General features: G+C 42.2%; 1 protein-coding gene across 2 annotated transcripts in view; it reads right to left on the bottom strand.

The window, feature by feature from the left end:
- Window positions 1–12,401, bottom strand: part of dntt (deoxynucleotidyltransferase, terminal) — a 284,731-nt gene that overhangs the window by 65,919 nt on the left and 206,411 nt on the right. For both annotated transcript variants that reach the window (XM_087998997.1, XM_043712524.2), the window contains one exon: window positions 9,687–9,986. In XM_087998997.1, the coding sequence (XP_087855123.1) occupies window positions 9,687–9,986 (300 nt within the window). The remainder of the gene's footprint in view (window positions 1–9,686; window positions 9,987–12,401) is intronic.

Below are 12,401 nucleotides of genomic sequence, written 5' to 3' on the forward strand. Positions count from 1 at the left end.
AAGATTGCTGTGAATGCTTCAGCCTTACCTTTTGCACTGCTTGGCCCTTTCATCATTGAGGATGGGGATATTTGTGGAGCCTTCTCCTCTAGTGAGTTGTTTAATTGTTCACCACCATTCATGACTGGATGTGGCAGGACTGCAGAACTTATATCTGACCTGTTGGTTGTGGGATCACTTAGTTCTGTCTATCACTGGCTGCTTATGCTGTTTGGCATGTAGGTAGTCCTGTTTGGTGGCTTCACCAGGTTGACACCTAATTTTTAAGTATTCTTGGGGCTGCTCCTGGCATGCCCTCCTGCACCTTCCATTGAACCAGGGTTAATCCTTTGCCTTGATGGTAGTGGGGGGCTATAAGGTTGTAGATTCTGCTAAAGTACAGTTCTGCTGCTGTTGATGGCCCACAGCACCTCATGGATGCCCAGTCTTCAGACTGTTCAAAGTCTGTCCCATTTAGCACAGTGATAATGTCACACAACATGATGAAAGATATTCTCAATATGAAGGTGGGACTTTGTGTCCACAAGAACTATGCTGTGGTCACTCTTACCATTTCATGGACAGATGGATCTGCAGCTGGCAGATTGGTAAGGAAGAGGTCAAGCATGTTTTTCTTTTTGTTTGCTTTCTCACCACCTGCTGCAGACCTAGTCTAGCAATTATGTCCTTTAGGACCCGACCAGCTTGATCAGTTGCTGATCCACTCTTGGTGGTGGACATTGAAATTCCCCACTGGAATACATTTTGCACCCTGGCACCTTCAATGCTTCCTCCTAGTTGTTCAACAATAAGGAGCACTGATTCATCAGCTGAGGGAGGACGTTACGTGAAAACTAGCAGGAGGTTTCCTTGCCCATGTTTGACCTGAAGCCATGAGACTTCATGGGGTCCAGATCAATGTTGTGGACTCCCTAACTGCATCTGGCTGTGCCACCACCTCTGCTGGATCTGTCCTGCCGGTGGGACAGGACATATCCAGGGATAGAGAGAGTGGAGTCTGGGACACTGTCTGTCAGGTATGATTCTGTGAGTATGACTATTTCAATCTGATGCTTGACGAGTCAGTGAGACAGCTCTCTCAATTTTGGCACTAGCCCAGAGATGTAAATGTGGAGGATTTTGCAAAGTCTGACAGAGCTGTCTTTGCCATGTTGTTTCAGCTTCCTAAGTTGATGCTAGGCAATTGCAGAACCAGATATGATATTTCCTTATTTTTAACTGGTCTCACCATCTCTACAGCACAGAGCTTGATTAACCCCACCCAATCCTGAAAAAAACGTAAAACTTAAAAACAATAAAGTTAAGTAAGATCTTAATTTGCAAGCAAGCAAAACTAGATTTAAGAAAAGAAATTATGCCTTGCAGTTTAATGATACACTCTATTAGTCACCAACACAGCAGAATACAACCCTATAATCTACTTACTAGAGTTTAATCAATGTCCGAGATAATGAGATCCAGAAAATAGTTTTGCCCATTACAATGGAAACCAACAACATATTAAACATTCGTGTCTCTTTTGTGTTTCATTTTAAACCAATGCTGGTAATATTTTCCAGATAAGTCAATCGTTTATTCCTTGAAGTATCAAACAGTTCCTGAATACTTCAACAAAAGAGGTTGTGGAACTTCTACCAAGTGGCTGGATTTTCCAAAACACAAGGTCTCATTGGTGATACCCATTTTACCACCAAGCTGCCTAACAGCACATATATGAATCACATTGTGTTCCATTTCTTTAAAGACTGAATGGTCTTGAAGTCCCATGAACATAAAATTTGAAGACAATATGAAACAAGCTGATGACTCACTATTAACATTTTTACATGGAGGCCCTGTGACTCAGCAGGTAATAAATTTGCCTCGAAACCAGAAATTGAATTCAAGTTCCACATTAGAATATGTAGGCCATAGAAGGAGCAATCATGACACAGGTTGAACAAGTTAATATTCAGCCTGTAATCCTTCCAGTACTCCCCTGTAATTCAACTATAGGAAACCAACAAACACATTTTAGACATTGACTGTGCAAAGTGTAACATGGGCTTTGCTGGGTAAATGTTAAAACAAAAAGTACTTGGTACATTTTGAACATAAATATAAAATTATTGCATTTAAGGCTATGAGTTAAGAGGCAATTTCTTAACTAATTTGTGCAATATCCAACTGTGTGATATTTTAATCAAGGCTTTTGTCAGTTTGAATATCGCAGAGGACTATCAATTTTACTTATTCAGCAATATTTTAGAGTCATTCCCAGTCTCTGTCTTTTATATAGGCAATTATTAATCAGAAGTCATCTTAATTTTTATCATTTATAAGCAAACTGGATTTAAAAATATCTATATCGGAGTTACTTTATTGTTATTCCAGCAGTGCATATTTTGCTCACCTTGAAATACATTTAAGATAAAATTGTCATTGCTGGTCTGATGCCTTTGATTTCTATTGATGCTCATGGCCTGTGGACATGGCAAAGTTTTAAAATCTTCTTGGCACTTAGAGGAATGTTTCTGACATCAATGTTTTTTTAAAAAAATAAAAAAATCCCCATTGCTGATAATGTTCTCCCAATTAGAGTCATAGAGTCATGGAGATGTACAGCATGGAAACAGACCCTTCGGTCCAACCCGTCCATGCCGACCAGATATCCCAACCCACCTGCCAGCATCCGGCCCATATCCCTCCAAACCCTTCCTATTCATATACCCATCCAAATGCCTCTTAAATGTTGCAATTGTACCAGCCTCCACCACATCCTCTGGCAGCTCATTCCATACACATACCACCCTCTGAGTGAAAAAATTGCTCCTTAGGTCCCTTTTATATCTTTCCCCTCTCACCCTAAATCTATACCCTCTAGTTCTGGACTCCCTGACCCCAGGGACAAGACTTTGTCTATTTATCCTATCCATGCCCCTCATAATTTTGTAAACCTCTATAAGGTCACCCCTCAGCCTCCGACGCTCCAGGGAAAACAGCCCCAGCCTGTTCAGCCTCTCCCTGTAGCTCAGATCCTCCAACCCTGGCAACATCCTTGTAAATCTTTTCTGAACCCTTTCAAGTTTCACAACATCTTTCTGATAGGAAGGAGACCAGAAATGCACGCAATATTCCAACAGTGGCCTGACCAATGTCCTGTACAGCCACAACATGACCTCCCAACTCCTGTACTCAATACTCTGACCAGTAAAGGAAAGCATACCAAACGCCTTCTTCACTATCCTATCTCCCTGCAACTCCACTTTCAAGGAGCTATGAACCTGCACTCCAAGGTCTCTTTGTTCAGCAATACTCCCTAGCACCTTACCATTAAGTGTATAAGTGCTGCTAAGATTTGCTTTCCCAAAATGCAGCACCTCGCATTTATCTGAATTAAACTCCATCTGCCACTTCTCAGCCCATTGGCCCATCTGGTCCAGATCCTGTTATAATCTGAGGTAATCCTCTTCGCTGTCCACTACACCTCCAATTTTGGTGTCATCTGCAAACTTATTAACTATACCTCTTATGCTCGCATCCAAATCATTTATGTAAATGACAAAAAGTAGAGGGCCCAGCACCGATCCTTGTGGGACTCCACTGGTAACAGGCCTCCAGTCTGAAAAACAACCCTCCACTACCACCTTCTGTCTTCTACCTTTGAGCCAGTTCTGTATCCAAATGGCTAGTTCTCCCTGTATTCCATGAGATCTAACCTTGCTAATCGGTCTCCCATGGGGAACCTTGTCGAATGCCTTACTGAAGTCCATGTAGATCACATCTACCGCTCTGCCCTCATCAATCTTCTTTGTTACTTCTTCCAAAAATTCAATCAAGTTTGTGAGACATGATTCCCCACGCACAAAGCCATATTGACTATCCCGAATCAGTCCTTGCCTTTCCAAATACATGTACATTCTGACCCTCAGGATTCCCTCCAACAACTTGCCCACCACCGAGATCAGGCTCACCGGTCTATAGTTCACTGGCTTGTCTTTACCACCCTTCTTAAACAATGGCACCATATTTGCCAACCTCCAGTCTTCCAGCACCTCACCTGTTGTGTGAAATGGGTTTCCCTGAAGCTGATAATGTTCTCCCCATTGTGTGACATGGGTGCCCTGAAGCTGATAATGATGTTTTTGCCCAAATTGGCAAAGAACATGATTTCAAAGTAACCGTGAACATGGGGCTAGTTTATATTAGTATTATGTGACAGTAAGCATTTTAAAGTGGTGTAATGAGCTTTTGGTGTGTTCTAAGCAAAAAAAAGGGAAAATGGGGAGCTGATTAAAACTGAAACCTAGTTAATTGCTTTAATATGCTCATGGGCATCCAGCCTAGCAAGACAGACTAACAATCATTATGTATCAGCAAAGAGATGGATTACCTCTTAAATAAATGTTATTTTTATTTACTAGCTGAAACATTCTGTCTTTTCATGCTCAACATTTCAATCTGATAAGTTAGAGTAGAAACCAAGGATTGTGATGCCACTGTGATCAATTTGCCTTTTTTTTTCCTCAGCTCTTCCTTCTATTGTTCAATCTAAATCAACAAATGTCGGCCATTAATATAACAGGACAGCAAACGTTCAATATCCGAGCTCCTAAAAATAAATAAACTCATGTTAAGAGCTAATAATTTACCTTTCATGGATTACCGCTAGAACAAGACTGAAATGTGGAGTGGAGAAGTGTATACCATGTCATCACTGAAGGTTCTACAAGTCCCAAAGCAATCAAGGAACTAAATATGCTAGTACTTCATTTCTTGACCATCTGTTGTGTCATCTTACAGATACTTTCTCCTTTGTTGTCTTTGCAAAATAAAAGTGAGCCAAAAATAGGATGTCAAGGTGAGCTGACTGGACAATCTGCACACCTGGCAAATATCCCAATGTTTGCAGCAATCTCCAAATGCATTGAACTATCTTCTGAAGTCTTTTTGTGCTTCAAAATAAAGATTTAATTTGTCAATTTCTGAAGTATCTGTACAGTAAAGTTCAGCTGTTCGTGAAGATCTAATGTAAATCATCTCGGAGAGCTTCCTTAAGAGCCCCAGCGATTCTCAGGTTGCAGTGGAGAATGATCTGTAACCAGTGATGTTTATCAGACACTTAGAAACAACTTGTGTGGATGAATCAACAGAAGTGAAAATGAAGTGAAGGAAGGAGGAAAAAAAAAGTAAGAAAGCAAAGAGACCAAGTAAAAACATTTGTCAAGACTGCGACAATATGGGAAAGAAAACAATAAGCAGCATCACAATGTAAAGTCAATCGAGACATTTCTGAAGGGAGACTGACTAGATGGCAAAAAGAAATAAGTCTGTGAAACAAAATCTGGGGAAAAGCTGTGCCACCCTGAAGACCCATAGCATGGCCACATAAAAACACAGAAGCTGGCCTGCAAAACACAGAAATCAAGCCTGCCAACATATACACAAACTACCCAGAGTGGTCTAGTCTTGGCTAAACAGGCTAACATAAAACCATAATTCCTGAAGAAGGGCTTATGCCCGAAACGTCGATTCTCTTGTTCCTTGGATGCTGCTGACCTGCTGCGCTTTTCCAGCAACACATTTTCAGCTCTGATCTGCAGCCCTCACTTTCTCTCTAACATAAAACCAGACATGGCCAAAGCACTCCCAGACCAGAGAATACACTTCCTAGAACAGCATTCACAATCAGCTCCCAGCCCCGAATAGCATTGCAGTCCCAACACCCTAAGGGCAGGCTCCTTTCCCATTGAAACCGATACCGCATTAGCAGAGGCAGACCGAGGCCCCCAGAAGACAGGAGGAACACAATGGGCACACCTGGATGCCTGGAGAAGGAACATTTACACATATTTGCGCAGACGGGAAATACAATTAAAAATCCTCTATAAGACATTCTCACCCACTCACAGAGATAGCTGGAATCTCCTGTGTTAATTACAGATGAATTGCTACTGTCGGTCGCTTGGTTAACTTCCATTCAGTTTATTCTTGTTTTAATCTCTTCACAATTTTCACCATTGTATTGTAACAGCTTTACAATCATCACCTTTGTGTTGTACCCCTATAAAATATGCCTACGGTGGCACAGTGGTTAGCACTGCTGCCTCACAGTGCCAGAGACCCGGGTTCAATTCCCGACTCAGGCGACTGACTGTGTGGAGTTTGCACATTCTCCCTGTGTCTGTGTGGGTTTCCTCCGGGTTCTCCGGTTTCCTCCCACAGTCCAAAGATGTGCAGGTCAGGTGAATTGGCCATGCTAAATTGCCCGTAGTGTTAGGTAAAGGGGTAAATGTAGGGGAATGGGTGGGTTACGCTTCGGCGGGTCGGTGTGGACTTGTTGGGCCGAAGGGCCTGTTTCCACACTGTAAGTAATCTAATCTAATCTACACTTTCTGTTCTGGGAAGAGGATTTGGCCATCTGTGCAGAGAATCAGTTTTGTGTCAGCCTGGTTAATTTCTCTTCTGCGATATCGCTTTGTGTAATAAACTGCTTGTCAATTTCACTACAATCCTTGTTGGTGGTCTCTGATCCATTGGGCTCAATTCTCCGACACAAAATGAGACAGATGACAAAGACAAACAAAGAGGGAACAAAAGGAAGAACAGAACGGAGATTTTAAGAAGCCTGCAAACATCGAGTCAAAGGCTGCAAGGGTGGTGTGGGGAGAGATCAAAGTGTGAATTAAGGATTGAATAAGAAAACATTGGCAAGGAAAATAGAAATAAAAACAACATAGAACATAGAATTCACCACATCCTGCACGTGCATCTGCTAAGAATGTTAGAAAATGAGCACTGCAGATATTGGATATCAGAGTCGAAAAGTGTAGCACTCGAAGAACACAGAGGTCAGGCAGCATCCGAGGAGCAGGAGTGTCGATGTTTCGGCCATAAGCCCTTCATCAGGAATTGGGGGGAGCAGTGGTGGAAGGGGGCTGCGAGATAAATGGGAGGAGTGTGAGGTTGGGGGTAGGTAGTTTGGAAGGCAATAAGCAGATGCAGGTTGGAGTGGAGGGTGAAGCGGATAGGTGAGAAGAAAGATGGACAGGTAGAACAGTTGAAGAGGGCAGGTGCCGAGTTGGAGGATTGGCTGTCCGATGAGGTAGGGGGTAGGGGAAATTAGGAAACTAGTGAAATCAATGTTGATGCTGTGTGGTTGGAGGGTCCCAAGGTGGAAGATGAGGTGTTCTTCATCCAGGCGTAGGATGGCTAGTACTTGGCAGTGGAGGAGGCTCAGGACTTGCATGTCCTTGGCAGAGTGGGAGGGGGAGCTGAAGTGGTTGGTCACAGGGCGGTGGGGTTGTTTGGTGCATGTGTCCTGGAGATGTTCTTTGAAACATTCCATGAGTTGGTGTCCTGTCTCTCCATTGTAGGTGAGACCACATCAAAAACAAGAAACACAGTAGATGAGGTGTTTGGAGGTGCAAGAAAATCTCTGCCAGTGGTGGAAGGATCCTTTGAGGCCTTGGAAGGAGATGAGAGGGGGAGGTGTGGGCACAGGTTTTACACCTCTTGCAGTAGCAAGGCAAGGTACCGGGAGTAGACACTGGGTCGGTGAGGGGCATGGACCTAACAAGGGAGTTGCGGAGGGAATGGTCTCTGCAGAATGCTGATAGATGTGGGAAATATATCTCTGGTGGTGGGTTCTGACTGTAGAAGGTGGAAATGGTGTAGAATGATGTGTTGTATCCAGAGATTGGTAGGGTGGAAGGTGAGGACCAGGAGGATTCTATCCTTGTTGCAGTTGGAGGGGTGGGGTTCAAGGATAGAGGTGTGGGAAGTGGTGGAGATACGTTAGAGAGCATTATTGACCACATGGGAGAGGATGTTGTGGTCCTTGAAGAAGGAGGCCACAAGAGGTTGAAAATTAAAGGCTCTTAAGTTGTCAATTAATGGTTTTAACTCGCCAACTGCCTGATGGCATGTCATCCTGGTGAATGAGAAAGTTAGCTAATTTCCCAGAGCAACCCTCCTGCAGGGATATGGATGGCCTCCAATTGCTCTAATCTGGGAGCAATTGGAGACTTGGATGGGGGAGTGGAGGTGGCCTCTGAAACCTATCCCATATATGTTGTCTCCAAAACCCCCACTCTGCAGAAGTTTATAAAGATGACTTACCTTCTTGTCACCAGATCCCCAAAGCAGTCGGCCTTAACACCCAGGACCTGCAAGCCTCTGATGCACCACCAGCTTCTGACAGCCCAGCAAGCCTGACTCAAGGCCTGTAATAGGCTGAGAACCATGCCTATACTCTGCCAACAGATCTGATGGTGTTTAATGACACCTGACACATGGAGTTTTCTTGGTATTGATAGTGGCATATAAACCTGCGTCTACACTTAAAACAGTGTGAATATCAATGTGAGCAAGTTACCTCTGTGAGCAAATGCTTGTTGTCTGCTTGACATCTGCTCACAATGGCCTACATGTGGTTTGTAATGTTGTATGCACTGGGGAACCAAGAGCTTTCAGCAATGTTTGGGATCATGACTGCCAACAATCCTCTTTTCTCAATGAAAACTCACAAGTAGGTATTTTTTAAATAAACCTGTTCATAGATGTTATTACACACCTCTGGAGCAGCTGAGACCAGAACTCAGGACACTTGGTCTGCAGACAGGCACACTACCACTACAGTGCTTTGGGTCTAAGGACTTATTTGGTTAATCATGGTAGAGAATGAACACTGTTGAGTCTAAATGGGAAGTGGCATTGCCTTACAAGATGTAATCTAGCACTTGGGAGCAGTGAAACATTCAAAATTATGAAGGGGCTTCTCATCTGAAGGATTCTTTCCTCAGCCAGAGGTCAGCCAGAACAATGGGGCAAGGTTTCCAGGGCTGATAATTTATGGCTGCAATGAAGAGGAATTACTTCACTCAAAGGGTTACGAACTTTGCGAATTCGAGCATTGTGGATGCACCATCATAGAACACAGAACAGTACAGCATTAGAACAGGCCTTTCGTTATACCATGTCTGTACTGACAATGATGCCATTCTAAACCTGTCTGCACATGGTCCATATCCCTCTACTCCCTGCCTGTTCATGTGTCTGTCTAAATTCTTCTTAAGCATTGCTATCTTATCTGCTTCTGCCACTGCCTCTGGCTATTTAGGACTTAGATGGACAGATTCTTGGTTGGGATTTGATTGGGGACCAGGAGATATAGGGAAAAGAGGGGTCAAGTGAAGTTGATGCTTAAGATTGTCATGATCACATTGAGAGATAGGGCAGGCTTGACAGGTATTTGGCCTACTCCTACTCCTTATATTCGAATATTTACCAACTGATCCATATCTGGCGGTGGAGCTCAGGAGTTCAATCGACAAGGCTGGCTGCATTACAAATTATTCTCATCAAATTATTTGATGTTGCTATCTGTCTTAAGTGGATTTTTTACAGTTGTTTCAATTCATGGCCAGCTGTCAAAAATTACCAATTTATCTGGGATTGCTACTCCTGTCAATCTGACTGGCAATCTGAAAATGTAATTTACTCTGGTGTTGGAACTGGATGAGCTAGAAAGATGGAAGCACCATCGGGAGAAGATACTTTTTATGAGCCATTAATGTATTTATTGACTGTGATGTGAGAGTACTTGAGATCTATTGGTTAATGACAATTTCCAAAAAAAAAGATATCTATTCTACTGTCTCCAGGCTTTTATCACAATCTTTATATTAAAAGAAAAGCCGACTCACTCTTGATCCAGTCCATCCCAAGAGTGCAAAGGCAAATTGCTGAGCAGGCACCACAACCAGATCCACACGGATAGCCTTCCAATCTTTGATCTGAATTTTGACTTCAGGTTCTGTCCCATTATCGATTGGCCTCACTGCAGGCACAGAAGACACCTCGAGGACTCGGTTCTTCACAAGCGCTTTGTTCAGTTTTAGGATAAGGAAGCATTTTTGAAAATGATCCATGGCATCATATTTTTTGCTGGGGAATGTTCTCTTTTCCAACGTGGCCTCCATAATATCGTAGTACAGAAGCAGACCCTGAGGAGAGGGGAAATAAACTGCGATCAAGTTGTCGACTAATATCAGAAGCAAAGTTGTCCAATGTGAAATTGTCAGGTTTACAAAGTGAGACGTTTCAGGTATGAAGAAAGTTATACCTGTACATGACCTTCAGTTCAACATTTTTACAGCAGTTGTCAAGCCAGTGAAACTCATTTTTTTCCTCCATACTTGTGACAGCTCACATGATGTTATTTGACAAAACAGTGAAATGAAAAAATGGTTTTGTAAAAACATCCCTCGTGACAAATCTCATCTTCCATATCGAAGGCCAGAGCAACAGTATCAAGCCATCCTAATTGCTAATGCTAAATCCTTTCAAGATGTTAGTTCTTATGACAAGGTTATGATGCAAACAGTCAACCTGTGCCTCCTTCACTTTATCATTGGTTTCCAGGCCTCCAGAGGACTGTCACACTCTGAGCTGACTGCAAAAAGACATTGTTTTTCACAGCAATGCAGTTTGAGCAAATAGTATAATGGTGAGATTTCTGCAGGTCAGATGCAATACGAATAAAATAGACTGTTTCACCTCACTTAATCTGAATCTATTTGTAGTAACTTTATAATCAAATATGAAAACCCATGAGTGAATTGCATGGAGAACATAAAATTCCTTAAAATTAAAGCTAAAATAATTTTCAATACAACCATGAATGCTGTCCAAGTGATTAACACCTTTCGAGTTTGGTGAAAGAATGCTGAGTTACAATTAGAGCATAATAATTAGAACCTAATTTTTCAAAACCTGCAAAATACTTTTGGATAATAAAAACAGGATATGTTAGAGAAACTCAGCAGGTTTGACAGCATCTGTGGATACAGAAGTAAAATTAATATTTTGAAATAATTACTCTTCTTTGGAACTTCACTTTAGGATGTTTTTCTATAATGAGGTGCTACAAATTGCTATGATAGATAAATCCTGTTGATGATCCAGCACATACAGAGGAATAATGGGTCAGTTGAATTCCCTATGTGTTATAAACTTGATAATCTACAATTCTTATGTTCTTTAACTTTTGTACACAAACAACAATGGTCTGGAATGTACTCAGCCAGAATGACCATGAACAACACAAAAGAAAATGAAAAATGGAAAGAAAAAAACCTACATGCTATTCATAAAATGTATATCCTTAAAAAGGACAAATAACCTGATGCTTTGAGATTTAATCTGAAACTAGCTGGTCGGCGATGCAGAGCGATGCCATCAGCACAGATTCAGTTCCTGTATTGGCTGAGGTCACCATGAAGATGCACTTCCTCAACCTTGCCTGAGGTGTGGTGACCCTCAGGTTGAACCACCACCAGTCATCTCTCTCTAATAAGAAAGCACCCCTATTATCCTCAGGGGCTGTGGGGAACTTACTGGTTATAAATGAACTTCCTTTGTTTTCATAATCTATGGTCACAGTTTGAAACCAATCTACCAGCAAGAACAAGATAAGTGAAATGGTGTAAAATTGGCCTAATGCTCGATCCCTGTGGGAAACCCATTGACTCTGACTTTTATGATGGAACTGGTCAGTAATAAATTTCCTCAGTGAAAAGCAATGGAATTAGTTTCACAAATTTGATGTGACTTTAATCTGAAGCCCATTTGGATCTGTGAGCCATTGTGATTAATGCATTCAAAGTTTGTGAGAAGATTTGTAGCTCGGGTGCTCGTTGTTGTGGTTCTGTTCGCCAAGCTGGAAATTTGTGTCGCAGACGTTTCGTCCCCTGTCTAGGTGACATCCTCAGTGCTTGGGAGCCTCCTGTGAAGCGCTTCTATGATGTTTCCTATAAATGCCGGAGGAACAGGAGGCTTCACAGGAGGCTCCCAAGCACTGAGGATGTCACCTAGACAGGGGACGAAACGTCTGCAACACAAATTCCCAGCTCGGCGAACAGAACCACAGCAGTGATTAATGCATTTCTAAGACTGTCTTGAGCTTCTTTGCTACTTTCTGATCATATCCTTACATTTCCACCCTAAACATTCATTATTTAATATGTGCGCCTTTGTGGCTTCATTCATTTGGACGGATGAAGTTGTAGTCTCAATACCTGGGGCTTGAAACAAGTGGGTCTCATAAAAGGCTGCAGCTAAAGGGAACTGTTCACAACTTATCTTACTTATGTACCCACATTGGTTATAGGGTGAGAGTTTGTGTCTTGGATACTTTTGAGATATAGCACTCAAAGATGCTGTAATTTTGCAGGGAAACAGTTGCCAATCTGTCACAACAGGACTTGTTACCAAATGTAACATTAGCATGTGTGCTTTGCCCAAAGGGAGGTCTTTGACTAGATGCAGTCTTTCCACAGCTTTATATGTCATACCTTCCTTTATATTTGACAATAATTTCCTTCAATGTTCAAGCAGCTAGCATTAATATTGTCTTCCTT

The sequence above is a fragment of the Chiloscyllium plagiosum genome, unplaced genomic scaffold (assembly GCF_037043375.1).
Source record: "Chiloscyllium plagiosum isolate Xiang-an unplaced genomic scaffold, Cpla_swu_hap1 HiC_scaffold_22, whole genome shotgun sequence".
NCBI classification, from domain to species: domain Eukaryota; kingdom Metazoa; phylum Chordata; class Chondrichthyes; order Orectolobiformes; family Hemiscylliidae; genus Chiloscyllium; species Chiloscyllium plagiosum.